Source organism: Amphiura filiformis, chromosome 6 (assembly GCF_039555335.1).
Source record: "Amphiura filiformis chromosome 6, Afil_fr2py, whole genome shotgun sequence".
Classification (NCBI taxonomy): Eukaryota; Metazoa; Echinodermata; class Ophiuroidea; order Amphilepidida; family Amphiuridae; genus Amphiura; species Amphiura filiformis.
The window spans coordinates 66,787,595-66,810,183 of NC_092633.1; the positions used below are offsets into that span (position 1 = coordinate 66,787,595).

Below are 22,589 nucleotides of genomic sequence, written 5' to 3' on the forward strand. Positions count from 1 at the left end.
TATTAACTTTAAAGTGCATAAGTGTCTGTAAATTACTAGAGCAACACCATATGTTCTATGTAAATTATGCACAAAATGGAAAAATCAAGGTTTTGTAATTAGGGCCCACTTTTTACTTATGAGGTTTTTAAATTTGTCCCTTGGAATTAAAGGACTTTTTTCCCGCCCAGCGACGATATATTAAAAATGTGAGTGCAATAATGGCTGTAGACATAACAAACCTGATTCATATTTGATTATGCTACAAGGTTATGTTGGAAACAGCGGAATTAAAATTACTACTTATAAATACAGCCAAATGCACGTATGATGGAAAGCATTTCACCAAACTATAATAATTTTTGTTAAAATATAAGATTTAATATTTTGTAAGGAAAATATATCAAAATATACATACCATATAATATAATATGAAGGATATTTATGCAGCCTTTTGTGTTAGTAATATAAAGTCAAGAATAATACAAGTTAAAGGGGTGTTATAGCTAGCCATCCATCATTTTGGACAGGTAGTTTGCTCCTGTGACAGGCAAAAGTAATGCCTGTGACATATGCTACATTCTAAAAATAATGCTTGAATAAGTTCTGTGAACTCAAAACAAAACCAAGGCTATTGCAATAGCCATTTGAACTGACTGGATCCTAGAAGATGTCTGGTTTAAAAATTTTCAGTGTCAAATTTTGGACAGACAGTTTTAGTGAAAATGACAGGCACTAGCTAAGACCCTGCACAAGTTACACAATAATTTCAAAATAGCATTACTCAGGCCCTTACGTTTGAGGTGAGCAATCACTCCGACTCTCACCTATAAAATCACCTCCTGTGACTTTTACAAAATGGATTCAGTTTCAGCCCTCGCCTTTTCTTCCTCAAACCCCATGCTCACCATGAAGCTCTCTGGAGAGTAATTGACTAACTGCCTATATAAAATCAAGATGTAAAGGACTTATAACTTGTTCATAAACTTTACCACTAATACCAGATATTAGCACTATGTACCCTGATAGGGGGCTGTGCAATAATTATGAGCCCTGGGGGAGGATCAACTTGGAGGGAAACAATTTTTGGCAAGTCAAAAGGTGGGGCAAGCAATTTTTAGGGCACATTGATGGGGCACCTTTAAAAGGCTTAAGAAAACACTACAGAAACATTCAAATATGCAAAGTTATATATCTAGACCATATTAAAGCTTGCAAATTGGGTACCCTAAAATTTGGTATGTGCAAAGGAGGGGGGATTTTTGGCACACTGTTTGGAACTGCAACAAGCAAATAGCTCAGACTCTGATTGGTCAAATGATGCTAAAAGTAGACATAGTTAATATCTGCACGTTTTTAAAATGCACAGTAAAATGTTTTGGTGACAAAAAGATTCTTTTGGTCATATACTGTATCAAAATGTATGGTATTCAACATTTGCATTTGGAACAAGCAAGCTCTTCAATAAATTTGAAAATTGATGGTACCAATCATTTTAATACAGCCTGTATCACTTTGAAAATAGAAAACCCCTTGAGAGTGAAAAAAGGACAAATCTGAATCATAATTATACAATGTAACTTTACTTCATAATATTATTTTGTAAATTAAATCAAATACTGGAACTAAATTTGCAGCTCACTTTGCTACATTGCATCCGAAAACTTCGGACTTCATCAGGCATCCGATTGATGATGATGTGACGTCAGATGTTGTGATGACATCATCAATCAGATGCCTGATGAAATCCGAAGTTTTCGGACGCAACACAGCAAAGTGAATCGCAAATTTAGTTCCAGTATTTGATTTATTTTACAAAATAATATTTTGAACAACTGGATGAATAATCTACACAAAAATATACTTCACAATGCAGTAACAACTTTTTTCACTGATTATTTGACCAAATGGTATTTTTGCACCTGTTACCTTTTATTCTGATATTAGAATGGACCAATCTGGAAAGGGTGATATTTACTAAATGGACTACCAAATTTATTGCCTTCTTCATACATGTGTGACAAAAAAAATAATGAGATCCTTTACTTTTCCTGAAATGAAATTTGTGTGTCCCCTCTCCTTTTTCTGGAAAAAAAATTGTGTTCCTAAATCTCTTTCCCCCTGGCTTATATTGATTGGTCCATAAATATGAAGGCACAGCAGCTGTTCACCTCTTTGCATAACAAAATACATTTCATATATATATTGTGCATTTGAACTTCCTCTGCACATCTGGCCTTTTATTATCAAGTGACAATTTAGTTTGCATCATGCTTGCAACCTGTTCAAATGTGAGGATTAGTTTTATTTCGAAATTCCCATTATGAAAGACTGTTTAATATTTTGTTTATACATATCTATCTAAAATTACTCTTTTTTCCAAACAATTATGTGTATTCATGGTAAATTCAATAAAAACAAGTTAGCAAGGGTATAATAATAAAATAGAGCTTCAGTCTTATTACGGTATTTATGTTGAAATGTACGTGAAGCGCGCTCAAATTTGTGACTTTTTCCGCTTAGAGAGGGCACAGACTCGATTTAATGCTGAAATGGCTGATTTTGGGAGATTTGCAGCGAGTGATATTTAGTGTCTATGGCGAGTGGAAATTCGCTCACTAGAAATCGAGTTTGGGCGAGCGGTGGCCTCAAACGGCAAGGCCTGTGATACCACAAATGTGCACAACCTGATCCCATATCCTATGAAAGACAGTTCAATTCTTTAAAAATTATGATCAAAGCAGTGAAAGCACATTTATAAAATTTTACATAAAAATATAAATAAATAGTTTAAAAAAGTTATACCATTTGTAATGGTATTTGAAAATTCAGTGAAAAAGACTTGCATAGAGCGATCAGTAATTAAATTGCTTGATACTAATTTGCAAAACCAAAAAGTACCAATCAAGTAAGAAAGAAAAAATAATACACTAAATGTGGACCCACAATAGACTATTAAACACTATCATGTGAACTAGCCTGGTTGTTTGTTCCTCACTCCATCTATTTGTCGTAAGGCATCTGCAGTGAGCTCTCTTCCCTTCTCCAATATATGTTTTGGTAGAAGTCTCATCACAGTCTTAACCTAATAAAAGAAAATATTTAATGCAAATATTTAAAGTTATGAAATAAGAGCATGTAAATACAGGGGTGAATATACCTGGTACCTCAATTATTGTGCACACTGTAGTGTAGAAGGACAATATAGCACAATTGCTACCAGCCAGTCATTCTAGCCGGGGCATGTAATTTTGCTATTTTACCAGCCTAACAGACAGCAAAGACATGAGTGATTACATCCCTGTATCCTTTCCAATAACTCAATACATACACATCAATGACATTGTGTATGTATTGCATAAGTATGTATTGCTCTTATTACCAGAAGTGACAGGGCCTAAATTCATGTACAAACGATGCTACAGGCTATTTTTCATGTTACATGGGTAACCACTTAATGTATGTTATTCTGGAATGCCATTTCGGCCTTTAGAGGGGTAGGGTAAGTCTAAAAATACCTCCCTAACGTCTTCTTACAAAATTTTTACATTTTTTACGTTTGTTTTTTTTTTTACGTATGAACCAAAAAATCCACAACGTCATGTATGGTGTATGTATTACATTTATTACACAATGTGAGACTAAACTACACCAGGGGTTCTCAATTATATTTTCTCTCAGGCCATAGAGGACCAAACTCATTTCAAAGATGTGTGTGAGTGTCAAATAAACCTTCTTTTGCCATGTTTACTGTTAAGGGCCAACCTTGGCAGGTCAGATCTGGCCTGTGGGCTGCCTATTGAGAACCCCCCCCCCACTTTACAACTTGTAAGCATGCATGAAAGAGATAACATACAAACTCCAAACAGTCAAAGTCTCAGCATCACCCGATAATGAGGGCCGATTGTTCCATGAAATGCGTCAGGCGAATCTACTGCGCACGTATCACATATTTTTACAGTCTTTTGCATTTTGTAGACGCAAAGCTCTATAGACACTGGTGTGATTCGAACGATCGGCCCTCATGAATATGCAAGAATTCACAGCATGCAATGCACAGGGACTTTGACTGTTCATAAATAGTCTGTAGTAGTTTGTGCTTGTAAGCTTACCTGTGATTCTGGTGATAAAGTATCAAAGTTTGCTGGGAGGGATTTCTTTTTCAGATTGCCTGCTTTGAAAATTTCTTCTAAAACAATTCTGTATAAATTGTAAGGAGGAAAAAGAAAATAGAGATTAAATGTTTACAACTGCTATAACTGCTATGATCAGCAAGAATTTGAAAAGTGTTTAATCTACAATTTTTATATAATACTTAAAAGCCATTAATTTAATGTAAGATTCTGACAAATATCAATGTTTAAACTTTGTTCACCAAATGATGAAAATTATATCAGTTTTCACTATCAAAAATGTTCTTTTCTCATCTTGAGTCAAAATAAATTATGAGTTGATACAATTTTTTTAATACATCTATATTGAAGGTCGTTCGGGGCTAATAAGAACAATATTTTGACAAGTATTAAATAAAATTGTTAGACACAAAACCAGACAAAAGATATCCATAAAACTTGAATTTCTCATTTTCTAACCATTTCAGCAAACGTATCATTGCTTCACAATACTCATTCATCCCAATATTGCTCATCATACATGTAATTCTGTATAGGACAGTACTGCTAGCATTCTTCTGTTTAGGATAGTATGGGCCTACAGCTAGTATTCTGACAATGTACAGTGAAAATGTTAATTCCCTAATTTTCCACACCCAACAGCCACTTGCTGCGGCTGCGGAGCAGGTGATAAAGGCCTACCATGCTATCACTTACTTGTAGTTGTTAATATTCATTACTTGACTGCTAACTGCCATTGTCTCCTCATCGTTATACGCCTGATGAAACCACCCTGTAGGTATTAGTAGTAGCTCCCCTGGGTGTTGATCAAATTCAATTGCTTTGGCTTTTGCAAATCTGGGGAATCTTTTCAGGTCTGGATTGAAAGCATCTATATCACTGACAAACAAACAAATAAACAAAATTAACAACACACATTATACTTCTATAATGCTACCCTAAAAGAAAGTTGTTAGCCCATGTATGACTTAGTCTACCAGCACATTGTAATGTTTGACCAGGGCCAGTCCGAAGGATTTTGGCACCCTAGATAAGACATATCCCCCCCCTAGTCCGAATAATCAGACCCAGAACAAAATATTAATTTCTGACATGATCGTGTTCTGGGTCTGAACTGTTTCCATTCGAAATCTTGATGCCAAATGGGAGGTGGGGGTGGGGTAGTGCCGGACAAAAGAAGCACATGGTCCTACTTCACAGTTTTTTAATCCCCTATTCATGTTGCGTGAATCACTCTATTGTGGACCATCCTTTGATACTTGAGTATTTGGACAAGCAGAACAGTTTTGACAGGCCCTTTGTCTACCTCTCTGTTTGTAAACAAACGAAGATACGAAAGGCAGCGTAATAGTACGGCACTACCCCACCCCACCTCCCATTTGGCTTTGAAAGCAAAGGTACAGGGAAACAGCTGACCTGCTCCCATAATAACTATTGTGCACTAATATTACTAATTTGGTCACAATCAAGGTAAATTTTGGCCTTAAATGCTCCCGTACCTACTAACTTACCTACTATACTTGAAGCAATTTAATGGAAATCCTGAATTGGATCCTTTCTTGACATGCAGCAAGTAGTCTTGTCCTGGTGGAAACAGCTTCCATTTTTTGAGTCCAGAGAAAACTGCATTTGTACCAGTCCAGTTGTATGGATCTACAGTCAATTATCATACAGAATAAAAGATGGCAATTAGCTAGTTCACTCAACAAACGCATTTGATGTAATAATTTTAACATTTCCCTTCAATAAAAAAAATAATAATAAAATTCCTTCAATAAAAGAAGTTTACAATTTAAAGATAAGTTAATTATCTATACCCGGGTGGGGGCCACTCAGAATAAATGTGTTGTAAAAAACCCCATTTCCCTGTTTCACTTAAAGGAGTATTTTGTGATCCTAGCATCCTTTTTTTATGACATTTTCAGTAGATATCCATGAAAAAAACTTATTCCCAAAATTTCACTTTTGATTCCGATTTTGCGTTTGTGAGTTATGAGTGTATTACACTGCTCCATAGACAATGCGTTGTAATTTCGTTTTGGTATACCAGAACAAAATTCAAATTTCACAATATCTTTGCTAAACGAATTAATCTGCAAGAAATTTTTTGTATAAACATTATGTAGCCAGAGGTTTTCAGTGATATAAAAATCTCAACTTTTTTTGAGAAAAGTGGGGGGATGATGCTGTGGATCACGAAATGCCCTTTTAAACAACAATAGTCTATACAGAAAATATAAAACATAAATTATAAAAAACACATAATATATATAAATCAATCCATTTCTGTTGGTGATGTCACCATTGCTAGGAATCACCATATGCATGCATGCATGCAGGCATTGTGTTCTGTGCCATATGCTGTCTGACTTTACCATATGTTGTGTGTCTGGTAAATATACATGTACTATTCATGTAATACTGTTTACAATTAAACAATTCAGAACAACAACAAAATATTTATTTCATTCAATCATTGTGTGTAGCAAACACAACTCTTTTAAACATTAGATTGGAGACATACTTCCAAACCAGATTATAATTGCAACAACTAGGACTGGGAAAATGTTCAATATTGTTCATTTGATTGGGAATTGTTTAATTTCTAGCAAATTTTATTTGTGTGTATGCAACAATTTGTTTGCTACAAAAATTGTGAGGGTTAAATGCCAGCCAAAAAACTGAAACACATTTTATTAATGAGTGTTAATTATTTCTAGTTTTTGTCAGTCCCTTCTGTCCCCTTATGAATAAATGAGCCTGTGATCTGATAGTTCCAGTAACTGTAACTCGTCATACCTAGAGTTACAGTGCAATCTATTGCTATCTTTTCCACAAATAAGAAACATCACAATATGTGGGCTCATTTTGGGCTCTAAGGATGTAGCTGAGGAACTCTCTCAAGGACAGATTGGGCATGCACTGATGATTTTAATCCCATTGTACCAGGGTTTGGGCGTGCCTGGATGATTTTAATCCCACTATACTCACAAAGTTGAGGTAATTGATCTACATTGATCTTTTGGGTGGGTTCAAAATTCCCTGATTTGGCAAAACCTGCAATCTTCATGGGAGTAATTTACTTAGTGCAAAAGTGGTTAAAATATTGCTCTGCAAAATGTCTTGATTTTCATGATTTGGATTTATCATATTGAGCAGCATTCTACTTGTGATGTTTCTACACTGTGTAGAGAGGGTCTACAGCATCTCTGAGGTAAAACTGACAAATACAAGGTAGGCCTATATTAAATTTTCTTGATGCTTGAAGTTTGGATTTCTTAAATGTACAGTGCATCCCTATGTACCGCTGCAAGACTTCAGGTCCGTAGATGTCATTATGTTTATGATAAAGACTGAAGTCTTGCTGGCAGGATTAGTGATCTGATAGCTGGGATATGTGTAGGAAGAGCATTCCATATGCAGGCTATATGGCAAGAAACATCTCTGGTGGGTGACAAGGTTTGATCTCAGTATTTTTTTCGGGGGGGCATTGAGGGGCAAAGTGAATTTCAGGGGGGGCAAAATCAACCAATTTTGTGCAAAATTGCTGCAAAAAGGTGAAATTTTCATAATTTTGGGTTTTTACTTTGGGGGCAACAGGGGGGCAAGAGTTCTGACTGGGGGGCATTTGCCATTACTCAGTAAAACAACTTGTTAGTTACATTCAGTTGTTTACAACCGCCAACATGAATCTTAAAGCCATATTGTAACATTTCCATAAAAATGTGATTTGTATATTTCTTTTCTACAAAATGTTAGTTTTTAATGTCAGATATGTCCCCTTTTATTTTGAATCAAACAACTGAGACAAAGCAAAGAAAATCACAATTGAATTCCAGTGCCAATGTCGTCAATGTGTGCCACTTTTTTCGATTGTGACTCAGTTGTTCCTTTTGATGTGTTATGACCGGTATGTACGTACAATGTTATGAACATCAAGTATGAATTTTACTAATGATTTGATCATATTAATTAAACAACGGGAAACATCATTTTATTAAAAATATCGGATTTTGTCAAAAATACAGCACCTTTTTTGGCATTATTTTGGCAGGGTATCTTAGTTCATTAATGTACATTACAAACATCACTAAAAAATCACACCCAAATTTGAGGGCATCCTCCTCAGCAAATGTTACAATGTGGCCAATACATCATCAGATGCAGGACTCTGGGAATGTTTGCACATATGGCTTGGCACCAAGCTTAGTGATTACTGCAATTGAATTGTTTGCACCTGACAGTGACATGTACTGGTCAATGGGTTTATCTTAACAACGTCAAATTTTCCCAGTACTGACAGTATTTCTATTCAGGATCAATGGTGGCATGCATGCACCCACTGGATACTACGTACCAATATGTAAATGGGAGCGAGAGAATTTGGTTCCCCATAGCAGCATTGAGTTCCATGGCCTGATCTCTCGTGGAAATAGCTGGAAGAAATCATCTTGTAAATATAGCTGTAATAAAATAACGAACAAGAAGAAAACATAAAACAACTATAATGACAATTATTTGTCATCTACATTTATTTAGCCTTTTAAAAATGGGCACAGGTTAGGATTTCGACGTTGAATCAACATTGATACAACATCGAAGTTTCATCCTAACCTGATTTCAACCCGATTTCAACCTGATTTCAACCAACTTTCAATGCAAAAATTAAGAAGGTTGAAGTCAGGTTGAAGTCCATTTGCAAATACAACATGATTTCAACCTGATTTCAACGTCGAAATTGATTTTGACATCGAAATTTCAACATCAGGTGTGCCCACTAGGATATCTTCGCAATCTGGGACCTAATGCAAGCCTTCAAGATGACAGCACTCGCCCCTACAGAGCCAGGGTAGTCAACAACTACCTACAGAAGAGAATGTAATGGCGTGCCATCAGCTCAGACCTCAACCAGATTGAACACAACCAGCTTGGTCACGCTGTGCATGCCAGAGTAGCCCATGCAACCACATTGAATGACCTACGATGAATCCTAGTTGAAGAATGGAATGCCATTCCATAGCAATGTGTGACCAGGTTGGTGAGGAGCATGAGGAGGAGATGCCTGGCTGTTGTGGCTGCGTATGGTTTTTCAACCCGCTCCTGAGGTTAGTAACTAGTGTTATTTGAGCACAGAATAATGGTCAATTTGGCACATTCTGTTTGAGACATCACTACATTCACAAGGCGTGTCCTCAGCCATAAAAAAGGGTGATTGTTTCAAATGTGGTGTCATTGTAAAGGGAACTAACATAGCTATCAATTGATATGCAACATGATATTAATATGCCACAAATAATCTAAGATATAGATGCTTGAAAAAACTTTCCAAACTTTTGTTGAGGAGTTTGTATTGAATATTGATATATTGAATTCGAAAGTACACTAAATACAAGCCCCTTTTATAGATACTCACAATATCATCAAGATCATCCTGTAATTCTGGTTTCTGAAGTAGAAACAGTTCATCCATGAGATATGTCCATAACTTTGGTTGTCCTTCATGCAGATGACTAAGAAATAACCCTAATGGCATAGCCAGTGTATCTTTTATACCAGCCAGGCCATCCTGAATGAAATGAGAATATCAATATATTTCTGGATTAAAATTAACTTTAATAAATATTTTTGAGCAATGGTACAAATCCTGTAAACATGTATTGCTCATTCGTTCTAAAGAACCAATTATTTTCACCTTTGCCAAAAACACACTTAGATTTTCAACAAAATTATCACATTTTCTGAACTTCGTAAAAATGTAACCAAAATCTTGCTTTTAGTAGACAGAATGCTGTGCACTCTGGAACTTGTTTATGGGGTAGGAAGCTGGTTAGGAGGTGTGTGAAAAGAAATTGGTGCCTCATGTATACATGTGAGCATGCCCCCAGCTTTATTCTGTGTGAGTTAATTGTTCTCAAAAGACTCATGTAAAAAGTGTTAGACAAATGGTGTACCATGCCCAGTAGGGTGATCAGAATTTTTTTCAGGGGGAATGGGGACACAAAATTAATTTTTGGGGATATACCCTAAAATCGACAAACTTTACACAAGGGGGCGAAAATCAACTAATTTTGCACAAACATGCTACAAAAGTGGAAATGTTAGTAATTTGGGGTTTTACAGGGGCATCTGGTGGAAATAGTTATGACTGGGTGAAAGTGGTGAGCCATTGGCCATGCTTAGTTTTATTTCATGAAACTTCTCAGTTTGATCTGGTGGATATCCTACCTCAGTAGCTCTAATGGTAATTATTTCATTACCATACTTTTCCATGAAAAACTTCTTGGTCCAGTTCATGGCTCTCATAGTTGGCAAAGCATCAGTGATGAGGACTGGCCTGAATGATACAAGGAAAAAGAGGAGTCAAATTTAGGTAGAAAATACATTATGTTCTCAACTACAATTTGGCAAGTGCTATTCGAGTAACCTTATGCACAAATATCTGAAATAGTCTGCAAAAAATTGCATAAGTTATATGTACTACCACATATTTATATCACACATTTTCTCAACTTAATGAAAATCTCAGCTATAAACTCACCATTTGCCATCATATAATTCACGGTATTCTTCCAAAGACAGATTTGATCTGCGGTCGATCGTATCCAGTGATCGTTTATACTCTCGCTGCTTGTCAGGATTACTCTCATCATGCACCTTGGTTACAACCACCATACGGGATGGTTTCCAACTCATGTTCAAATATAGTAGTATAGCCATCACAGATATAACTACAGTTACAACTCCAGTTAAGAAAAATGGGTTTTGCAAGAGATTAGGTGTAAGCACCTTAGGGTTTGCTTTAACATGCTTCCCATCCTTGTCTGCGCTTGTTTGTGTGGCTGATGGACTGTTGGTTCCATTCTTGTCCTGTTGTTGTTTTGAACGCTTGTTTCGCTGTTTGGCTGCCATGTTGTAGTAAACTGTATAGTTATTGAAAAGGTAAAATTGATGTTTTAAACTGTCAACATAAAAGTTGTCCTGGGTTAATTAATTGGAACTCATAATAGGTTTACAGCAACATGTGTTGGCATTAGATTTTCTGCATAATGATGGGCATGATTTCATTTTGATGCTACATTTAACAACAATTTGCAGTGGCAGCACCAAGATTTATTATGTGGGACAATGAGAGATATGGGGCCAAAAATCTAAAAACTTGGCCCTACAAAGTGAAATTTTACACAGTTGCTTGCGGTCTGTGTTGTGCAGCAGCCGGTTTTGCCTATGGTTCACCCATGGCCCTTGTTCCAGTAACTGTAACTCAGTATCTTCATTTATCATTAGTGTAACGAGATGTTATAGTATATGGATTTATGTAATACCGCCCAGCCATATACACCGCGATGTTACTTAGCTAATAAAGTACCGCCCATCCGGGCTTCTACAACATGGCGGATTTAGATAAAACCACGTTGACTTTATAGCCTGATTATTATTATATATTATGCGACTCATAGCCTCCTGATTACTCTAATATGTTATGCATTAGAGCGGACATATTACATGGTGTCATCAGATCGAACTCATTCGCCAAGATCAGAGTTATAATCGCTAATTTGGGTGTGTATGAGCTCTCGCGATTTTCAGCGCCTCCGAATTCGGCACACTCGACCACTCGACGCTCAGTCAGTCACTCGCTGTATTTCATGTATTCATTGTATTACACGATAAATTATAAATGCTAGTTGATCGAAACGACTATCAAGATCGTTGATCTGTTTGCATAGGCTAGTGTATGCGTCCAAGGGTATTGTATTTTAGGAACTATAAGCTTTGTAACTTGTATTAAGTGTTCAAAGATCGTTCAAAAGTTTGGATCAGGCAAAATTTGTGGAAAAAAAATAAGATGTGTTTGCTAGTGTCACTTGCATATATAATGTTATATTAAAATGCAGCTTAGTGTCAGAAAGGTTTCTTAGGCTTCTTTCATGAAAGCTTTAATGGTGTGCCTTCATTAAGACATTGATTTAGCTGAAATAAAGTGAATTTGTTTGCAAACTATCAAGCTTAAATATTTAAATTAAGCGTGCACCACCTGCAGTATTGGTAAAACACTATTCATGCTTTAAAATATGTAACATGAGTTGAAACTGAAGTACTGTAGGTAGCCATTCTCATGCTTGATGTAATGTAACAAGCATGTTTTAAGACTTCTCTTTTTCAGGAAGTGTCGTGCAAGCGTTTTCGTATTCAAGGTTTTTACGTCCATTGAGGCGTATAGAAAACAGTTGCACAAATAATTGATTTGATAATTGCTGTGTTGTATACAATGTAAAACTGCGTACCGTACCATTGTGAGTACCATATCATATGTATCAGTGTATATATGTTATGTATCATGTATACGTATGAATTTAAACCATAAAAGCTGTGCACTTTTGTAATATTTGAAAAACATATGCCAGCAGTTCTTGTAAATTTAAACAAGGAAAGCACCCTAAGATTGGAAGTTTATGCAATTTGGTGATTTTCAAGGCCTTAATTTTAGTGTGTTGTATTTAATATTTGCAAGGTAACCAAATTTGTGGATCATGCCACCCCCAGAAAATCAAGAGCAAGCACAAGCTGCTCGTATTTCGGTACCATTGCCAAAAAATCTCAACATACAGGGCGATTTGAAAAATAACTGGAAAAAATTTCACCAACTTTGGACAAGCTATGAAATCTTGACTGGGTTAAAGAATAAACAGCAAGAGTACAGGGTTGCTACCTTTATCACAGCCATAGGGCTGGAAGCCCTTGATATTCATAATAACCTCCCATACCAGAATGAGGGGGATAGAAAAGATTTGGATAAAATACTAAAACTGTGGCAGGACTACTGTGTGGGAAAGACTAATCCAATATATGAGAGATACAAATTTAATAGCTCCACACAAGGAGATGACTCATTCGATGCATATCTTGTCAAATTACGAGCCCTAGCAGCGACATGTGAATATGGGGAGTTACTAAGCGAACTCATTAGGGACCGTATAGTATGCGGTATCAAAGACAACGCCCTAAGAAAACGCCTTTTACAAGAGGCCGACCTCTCGTTAGACAAGTGTGTCACAATGTGTCAGGCCGCAGAGGCCACGAGTGACCAGATGAAAGTCATGAAAGGGTATCAACAAGAGCCACAAGCAGAGGTACATGCTACTTTTCACAATAAGCATAGGCAACGCGCTGCACCACGTGCATCCGAAATTGACAACTGCAAATGGTGTGGGCGTAAACACGAATTGCAAAGAGCAAAGTGCCCTGCTTATGGCAAGACTTGTACTAGTTGTGGTAGGTTGAATCACTTCAAAGAAAAGTGCACCAATACTGAAAGACACAACTATAAAGGTCAAAAAACCCGTAGGTCATACCACAGGAAAAAGAAGCATACTGCGCATGCTTTAGATAGTGCTTCAGGTCAGAGTAGTGACAGTGACTCTGAATATGATTATGTTGAGGCCCTCAGTATAGATGAAGTTGATGTACATTTCGTCTCTCAGGATAGCTCAGACAAAATAATGGCGCTTTTAAGGTCAAAGGGGCACAGAAATCCAAGCCCAAGTGGATTGCGGGCTACGTGTAATGTAATCCCAAAGAAATTCATCCCCAGGGGAGTAAAAATCAAGAAATGCAAATCAAAGCTCTCCATGTATAACAAGGCGGTGGTACCCGTATTGGGAAAATGTCGGTTACCCATAACAAATGTAAAGAATGGACATAAATATTTGCTTAGATTCTTAGTGGTCAAAGAATCTAGATTCATACCATTGATTGGTAAGCTAAAGCTTGAGCAAATGAAGCTCATCACTGTCCATTATGAGAACATTGCAACAGTTGGAATCTCTGGTACAAATCTAGATTCAAAACCAAATGTAAAAACAGCCTATGCAGACATCTTCACCACCTGCAGTATTGGTAAAATGCCAGGTAAAATACATCTGGAAACAGATAGTGAGGTAACACCTGTAGTAACACCACCACGCAGGGTCCCTATTGCTGTCAAACCCAAGCTCAAAGCCGAGCTAGACCGACTGACTGAACTACAGGTAATACAGAAAGTCACGGACCCAACGGGATGGGTCTCCGCACTAGTTTGCGTGGAGAAGCCAAACGAAAAAATTCGCTTGTGCATAGACCCCAAACCACTTAACACAGCGTTAAAGCGCCCTCACTACCCTATGCCAACCATAGAGGAAATATTACCAGAACTAAGCGATGTCAAAATCTTCACAAAAGCGGATCTGAAGGAAGGGTTTCTACAATGTGAGCTAGGCGGCCAGTCGTCAGTATTAACCACATTTCAGACTCCATGGGGTAGATATAAATGGAACCGCCTACCCTTTGGTGTCAGCCCAGCTCCAGAGGTATTCCAACAAACTTTAGACCAAAATCTTGAAGGCCTACAGGGTCTGTACAAGATCGCCGATGACATTCTAATCACAGGCAAAGGGAGACACTGGAACAAGCTCAGAGAGATCAAGACGCCAACCTTGAGTGTTTCCTAAATCGCTGTCATGACATACATAACTCTGAACTATGACAAACTTGAACTTAGATGCCAAAATGTCAGCTTCATGGGTCATATCCTGACAAGCAACGGACTTAAGCCAGACCCCAAAAAGCTGACTGCCATAAATGAGATGCCAAAGCCACAAGATGTGCCGGGTACAACGGTTCATAGGCATGGTGAAATATCTTGCCAAATTTGTACGGACTTATCAAACATTAGCGCTCCCATTAGAGAACTTACCCACAAAGACACCCCTTGGAACTGGACTTCCAGAGCATGACGCGGCCTTGAGCAGATCAAGCGACTTGTGACAGAAGCACGGTTCTTAGTTACTTCGACCGACAGTCGCTACAGAAGCACAAGGTGATGCTTCTGAAAAAGGACTAAACTTCGTTCTTCTGCAAAATGGACACCCAGTTTCTTATGCCAGTCGCTAGCTCACTGATGCTGAAACCAGATACTCACAGATAGAAAAAGAGCTGCTAGCACAGGTATTCGGACTGGAAAGAAATAACCAATATACATATGGACGCCACATCATACTCTGGACTGACCACAAGCCCCTTGTATCCATAACAAAGAAACCATTGACCGCTGCACCCAAGCGCCTACAGAATCTTCTGCTGAGAATGAACAAGTATGACTTTGAAATCCGCTACATGCCAGGAAAAGAGCTCATACTCGAGACACCCTCTCGCGTGCATATTTGGAGAACACTGACCGTTCACAAACAGAGACTAATATTGAGAGTATTCATACCGCTGACTATCTACACTTGACATAGAGCACACGCAAAGAACTGCAAGATGCCGCCGCACAGCATACAGAACTCTCGCATGTAATCAGATACATCCAGCACGGTTGGCCTGAGAAACCTCATGAATGCACTCCTGAAGCAAGACCGTATTTCAATATTCGTGATGAGCTGACATATCCCGACGAGATCAGTGTCAAAGGATTACGCTGCTTCATTCCTACATCCATGAGACCCAAGATTCGCAACAAGCTCCACGCTGCACATACAGGGATTCAGAGCACCATCAGATACGCAAGAGAGACTGTATACTGGCCAGGGATGACTAGTGAACTCAAAGACATTGTCAGCAAATGCGAGACATGTAACACTTACCCCCAAAATCAGCAGAAAGAACCTATGATAAGACATAAAATCCCAGAGTATCCATGGGAAGAAATTGCTTGTGATATATTCACCCTCAACAGGACAAGACTATCTCTGCACCGTGAGATTACTTCTCCGACTACTTTGAGATAGACAGATTGACAGGCAAGAAAGACGCAACAGCTATCATAAGACTCTTAAAGAAACATTTCGCAAGCCATGGTATTCCGGCGCGATTCTTCAGTGACAATGGTCCTCCATTTAATTCCCAACAGTTTGCTGAGTTTGCTTCAGAATACGGTTTTTCACATTCTACCTGCTCACCGACATATGCCCAAAGTAATGGTAAAGCAGAAAACGCGGTGAAGATCGCTAAGCAGCTACTCAAGAAAGCGAAGAAGGACAATGGAGATATCTACTTAAGTCTACTAATTTGGAGGAATACTCCATCTGAAGGGCTAGAAAGCTCGCCCGCCCAGAGACTTTTTGGTCGCCGTACTAAAACAAACCTACCCACACGCAAAGAACTTTTGCAACCCAAAATAGTGGAGAATGTAGTAGACAAGAAAGCTAAGCAGAAAGCCAAGCAAGAACACTACTACAATAGAGGTAGCAAAGAATTAGCACCTCTTAAAGCAGGTGATACAGTGAGAATCAGACCCACTACTGGAAATACTGAGTGGGAGAAAGCCAAAGTACAATCCCAAGTGAATATCAGGTCATACGAGGTCATCACAGAAGACAGTCGCGTATACCGCAGAAACCGCAAGCATCTGAAAAAAACGCAAGAATCATTCTGTAAAGCCCCAGAACCTGACTTCCCATTCAGCAGCGCGCATGATTCGCTAGACAACGCAGCAGAGTAACCCAGCTGAAAGCATAAGCTAAACCTACAGTGAAAATGAAACAACCATCAGAACCACTGAGGCGTAGTAGCAGAACGCATAGAGCACCTAAGCATCTAGAGGAGTATGTGTGCAACTAAAAAGGAGAGACAAGGACATTATAGACAATTAAAAGCACACTTGTTAGTTTGTTAAACTTTGTTTATTGTTAACTGTTGAACAGTTTATTGTTGCTAAAAAACAATTGGTCAAAAAAAAATGACACAGGTCTAGAATTCACACTGGTTCATAATATCAAGTGCCATAATACTTTTTGTGTATTACACTCTTCCAGTATTATAATATTATGGTTTTGATACTGAGAACACAGGAGGATTCTCTTCTTTTCATTATGAAAGGAAAGGTGTAACGAGATGTTATAGTATATGGATTTATGTAATACCGCCCAGCCATATACACCGCGATGTTACTTAGCTAATAAAGTACCGCCCATCCGGGCTTCTACAACAGGGGCGATTTAGATAAAACCACGTTGACTTTATAGCCTGATTATTATTATATATTATGCGACTCATAGCCTCCTGATTACTCTAATATGTTATGCATTAGAGCGGACATATTACAATTAGGACGTTATTAGATACCAGTAGGTCCGTAGTCATGTCATTAGGCCGTGTAAAATTAATATTTTGGTTCTCGCCCCTCCTCCTCAATTTCTGGGATTTGTCAGATTTTTTTTTTTTTTTTAGATTTTTCAATTTTTTAGACTTTGGAATGATTTATGAAATCTTCATACATATAAATAAGTTTATTAGAGAACAAGCATCACTTCCAAGTCTTTTTTGTGGTATCTAGGGGTTTATACCATAAGAATATCTACATTTGAAAAAAAAAAAAAAAAAGGGCCTCATCATTTCCTCGAGCACTGTTGGAGAAGACCGAAAACTACTGACAATGCTAATTTTACATTGAAAAAAAAAAAAAAAAAAACACCTCCCTCCCTCATCAATTCATGAAAATCCTCTGGATGAGAACCAAAACATTAATTTTATACGGCCTTAATGATAAAAACTGAAGTCTTGCTGGCATGCAGGACTATACCCATGGCATGGCCCTAGCTATGGTGAGGAAGGAACAACTAGGATGTTTAGGCTATTTTTTGGCATGCCATTAGGAAATTTCATCCTGGGAGCTCATAGTATTGAGCCCCCCCCCGGAGTAAAATTTCCAAACGTCTCGCTAAAAATCGATTGCCCCCCCCCCTCTCAGCACGCCAAAATTCGCTTGCCCCCCCCCCCCCTTGCACATGCCAAATTTTGGGATCCCAAACCTTAAATGGTCTATGTTGCAAGCGCAGCGAGCAGGAAAATTTGCATAAAAGCATTTCCGTACCGTTTTCCTAAGCCTTTTAGCGCATTTTATTTAAAAGGCACCCCATGAATGTGTGCCAAAAATTGCTTGCCCCCCTCCTCTCGGCTTGCCAAAAATCATTTCCCCCCCTCCCCCTTCGGCTCGCCAAAAATGTCTTCCCCCAATTTTACCCTCCCCAGGGCTCATAATTATTGCACAGCCCTAAAGTGTATAAATTTTCTTTCAACGTAACACAATTTGCTTTTATTATAGTATGTTTTCAGCACGGGTTCTTCAGCGGTCTGCCAATTTGGCGCAGTTTTAATATGGCGTATGGAAGTGGGGTTTCTGATTGGCCAATTGAATCACATCATCATCACATCGGCACCTAATTCGCTGGTCAAGCTGTGTAGCATATCGCTTGACCTTGTTCTGTTTATGCGTTAAATCTGACAGAGCAGATGGACACCGCTGAAGGAATTTGCTGAATAGTATAATAATTCATGGTGGACATTAAGCTTAAATTTTACAACAATTGTCATTCGCCATCGGCATATGATAAAACACTTCACGCATGCACTACAGTCTATGGGTATGTGATATCATCGAGATAAAAATAGAGTGATATCAGATGGTCATATGACAAAACCAATAAGCATACCAATAAAATAGGCAAATAAGCAAAAAATACAAATTTAAAATATAATAAAAAATGCATCAATCATGAGAAATACTTACTTGTTAAAATTTATACCACCAACCTGCCCATCACACTGTCTGTCTGCTGTCGGTCTGCAACAAGCTATTGACATGCATGCAGATGACACTGCATGAAAATGGTTTTGGCTCAATATTTTACGGTCTATTGATTTTATTTTGTACATGTCGACTGATCGACTCAATAATTTCCCAAATACGAATAATCGGTATTTTACAAAAGCTAAGCCGCAGCCCGTCGCCTATTTCGAGGATCTAAATTTCGAGGAAAACGCGGGAACTTTAGGGAATTTCCCTTTTTATCAAAACAAAAACTCCCGTTTTACTCCCGTTTCAGCTTCGCGTTCCAGCCCCGGTTCCAGTTTTTTTTTAAATAGGCCTCCTACCCTCAAATTTCAAATCAGTACAGTATTCGTTAAAAAGAATATTATACTGCAACTTCAATTTATCATTGCCATATTCATATTAGGGCCTTCACAATTGATTTTGATTATTTAATTATTTGATTTTTATTTGACAATTTCTCTGTTAAATCACATTTTAACTACATTAATTTCCTACTTTCTAGTACTTTGATCATGATGCTGAACAAACAAAGAACACCACTGCATTATTATTTAGGCCGTATAAAATTAAAGTTTTGGTTCTTGTCCAGAGGATTTTCATGAATTGATGAGGGAGGGAGTTGGTTCTTGTCCAGAGGATTTTCATGAATTGATGAGGGAGGGAGTGTTTTTTTTTTTTCAATGTAAAAATTAGCATTGTTAGTTAGTTTTCTGTCTTTTCCAACAGTGCTCGAGGAAAGCAGGGCCCTTTTTTTCTTCTTTTTTGTGAGATTCTCATAAACCCTAGTACCACAAAAGTCTTGGAAGTGATCCGTGTTCTCTAATAAACTTTTTTATGTATAAAGTTTTCCTAAAGTATTCCAAAGTCTTAAATTTTGAAACATCTTTAAAAAAATCTCAAGTGACAAATCCCAGAAACTAAGTTGAGGAGGGAGGGAACGAGAAACAAAACATTCATTTTATACGGCCTTATCAATGTATAAAATCAACCATATTTGCAATATTAAATCCGCAGGACATGTCAAAATGTACTGTTGATCTGGGGCTGTGACCACTCGTTTCAAAATAAAGAAAATAATAAGAAATAATAATTCAAAGTTACATTGTCTTTTTTTACAATCTCCAACAGTAAACTCGGATTGTGAAGGATCGTATAGGCCAAAAATGGTAAAAAGTGCTCAAACGTGCATTTTTGACAAATGGTTTATTTTTTTACAAATGGCATGCAAAAATTGCATTCTGTGGTCAACTTACTGGACAAAAATCACCAATAAATTCTATATTCAGTACAGCTCAACTTACCGTACTTTGCCTAACAGTCCATGCCAAAATTGTTACTACACCTTTACATTTCATCGAATCTCTTTTTGATGTCTGTCACTTTGAACATCACACTTGAAAGATGTATGCTATGTAGAAACTTTATTTTGCAATTTCATAATTTGCATATTATTAGCATATTTGCAAGAAAAAACACCTATATTTTTCACAATTTCAATATTTTATTAGAAATTAAGCATGTAGGCCGTTTGTTATGACTTGATGAATGAAGCTGTTAAAACAGATTTTGATATTTGTGCTTATTTTTCCTTTTTTGCCCCAAAATGTGTAAAAATCACAATTTTGAATGACCTATATTTTCTTTGAATATTTATCAAATTTCTTAATTTAGGTATAATACAGTGCAGAAAAAGATGTCAAAAAAATCTGTTAAAACAGATTTCCAATAAATTGTTCCATTTTCCATTTTGGGTTAAATACTCAATTTTCATGCGCGCGCGGGATATTTGAAACATAAAATGAAAACATGTCCATTGCACTTTTTCCTCGAGATGTACTATAATATCAAGATACCTATTGTTATGAATGATCAATGAAAAGGTTCAGAACTGGGCTACTAATGGTCTGTCAAGTATCTATAGTTATTTTCATGACTGTGTCAACTCAAACATCATGCAAGGTCGAATGTAGGAAAAGTATGATCAGTTGAGCTGTAGCCTCGTCACATCCCGGACCTGGATCTCCATTGGGCATTGTTAAATAGCTCAGCATTAAGATTACCGACTAGCCGGCCTACATGCAGAACGCCCCGGGGCAGAACGCGTGATTAGGAATTTGCTATCTACTGAAGATAGTATAATTTTAGCGTTTTAGAGCTCATGCTCATCGTCTCAACGTAAGTCAAATTTCACATTTGTTTCTTTATATTTTCCATCACGTTTTTTCTACTATATGTATTCCTGTTCATAATTCATAAACCTACCTTTTACTGCAAAAACACCCATTTTTACCCTTATGAGTAATTATGTCGCGAGGCCTATTGACTCTGTACGTTTTCGGAAGGAGCGCACAACTCTAGGAAAGTCATATTATTTATAAAATATTGGTAATTGAATTGCTCGCGACCACCACCCCATGCAGCAAACAACTCGTTTTACTTGTATTTTGCATGAATGTGTCATAATTATTTGTGGAACGATTGTTGATCGAAGAGGGTTCAAGGTTTGCAGGTTTGATTATTGTCTGTGTGTGTGTCAGGTCAACTGCGGAATTACGTGCGCTGATCACGTCGCGTTGTATAGACTGAATTTGAGGCTAAAATACTGTATACTTGGATTTGCCTATAGCGACTTGTTATTCGAACGGTATGTGTATTATATGCATGTTTATAATTTATCATATTAATAGTATATATAGCAACATATGCCTATATTTTTATAACACAGAATAAAAATCCAGGATGATCATAAAACTGACAACAATTTATTAGGCGTAGTGTTTTACAGGTGTATATACATATTCTATATTAAACCCATAGTAAGAAAATGTCAGATTGTAAAATATGATTGAAGACATAGGCATGTCATATCAGGAGCAGGTTCCTATCGTATAATGCATGAAATCAGTCAAATTGAGTGTGTTACTTCCATCCGGGACTTAATGATCCTATCGTATAACTAGCCTGTAACTGCATTAAACTTTAATATTGAGTATGTTGAGTGCTATTATAAACCGGAACCACCAACAGCTTCCGGGGGCACTCAACTTTTATAGTGACGGGTAGCCTGGTGTACCCAGGCCGGTCCTATATCCGTGGATGGGGGTGAATTTTGCTGCCTCCTTCTACAACAGCCCAAAAAGGTAGACCCAATATTTTTGGGATGGTTTAAAAAAGTGAAGAACAAAAAATAAAATAAAACATACTAGGCGCTAGCATCCTAAAATATTTTTGGTAGCCTGGTGTACCCATGCCGATCCATATCCAGGGGGGCCTGGAGAAAAGGTGAATTTTGCTGCCTCCTTCTACATTACAACAGCCCGAAAAGGTAAACCCAATATTTTTGGGATGGTTTAAAAAAGTGAAGAACAAAAAAACATAAGCGCTAGCAACCTTAAATATTTTTTAATGTAAACTGAGCTCAAAAAGAAACTTATAATTTTTCACAAGGTCATATCTTGAAATCCTATCCATCAAATTGAACCAAAATTACACACAGATTTACTTCAATACTCTACTCTTAACACATGTCAGTAACCGAGCAGTTATCCAACTGACACAACAGCAAAATGCACTGACATGGGACAGCTTCCTGGACCACATTCACAGCCCAGCCCTGTTTCATGAAAAAAGTGTATGAAAAGCAGAAAGCAGCACCGTTTTATCATCTGTGCAAGGATCTTGTGTGTATTCTCACAGATTTTTTGTCCTATGTGCCAAATGTTGGGCTGTGAAAGTGAAGGAAGTCCAGGAAGCTGTCCCATGACAGTTCATTTTGCTGTTGTGTCAGTTGGACAACTGCCTGGTTACTAACATGTGTTTTGAGTAGAGTATTAAGGTAATCCTGTGTGTAATTTTGGTTCATTTTGATTGACAGTATTTTAAGATAT

At 37.5% G+C, this 22,589-nt stretch overlaps 3 protein-coding genes across 5 annotated transcripts in view; 2 read left to right on the top strand and 1 right to left on the bottom strand.

Annotated features, from left to right (window-relative positions):
- The window catches only part of LOC140155866 (S-adenosylmethionine-dependent methyltransferase Rv2258c-like), a 77,119-nt gene that overhangs the window by 44,936 nt on the left and 9,594 nt on the right, over nucleotides 1–22,589 (top strand). The window contains exon 1 of one of the 3 annotated variants that reach the window (XM_072178861.1): nucleotides 20,854–20,877. The exons of 1 other annotated variant lie outside the window; for it this stretch is intronic. The gene's annotated coding sequence lies outside the window, so the exon portion shown is untranslated. Of the gene's footprint in view, nucleotides 1–20,853; nucleotides 20,878–21,277; nucleotides 21,347–22,589 lie in introns of those variants that run through there. One more of the 3 variants, XM_072178859.1, reaches the window with a different exon arrangement.
- LOC140155865 (uncharacterized) lies at nucleotides 2,470–18,772 on the bottom strand. The gene is made up of 9 exons (XM_072178858.1): nucleotides 18,658–18,772; nucleotides 10,651–11,032; nucleotides 10,338–10,446; nucleotides 9,526–9,678; nucleotides 8,470–8,575; nucleotides 5,624–5,765; nucleotides 4,809–4,991; nucleotides 4,092–4,179; nucleotides 2,470–3,064 (listed from the first exon to the last, which is right to left on the bottom strand). The coding sequence occupies exons 2-9, from the start codon at nucleotides 11,019–11,021 to the stop codon at nucleotides 2,954–2,956; spliced, it is 1,263 nt and encodes a 420-aa protein (XP_072034959.1). The 5' UTR covers nucleotides 11,022–11,032; nucleotides 18,658–18,772; the 3' UTR covers nucleotides 2,470–2,953.
- Nucleotides 12,644–14,599, top strand: LOC140154713 (uncharacterized). Its single transcript, XM_072177280.1, has one exon. The coding sequence runs from the start codon at nucleotides 12,644–12,646 to the stop codon at nucleotides 14,597–14,599; it is 1,956 nt and encodes a 651-aa protein (XP_072033381.1).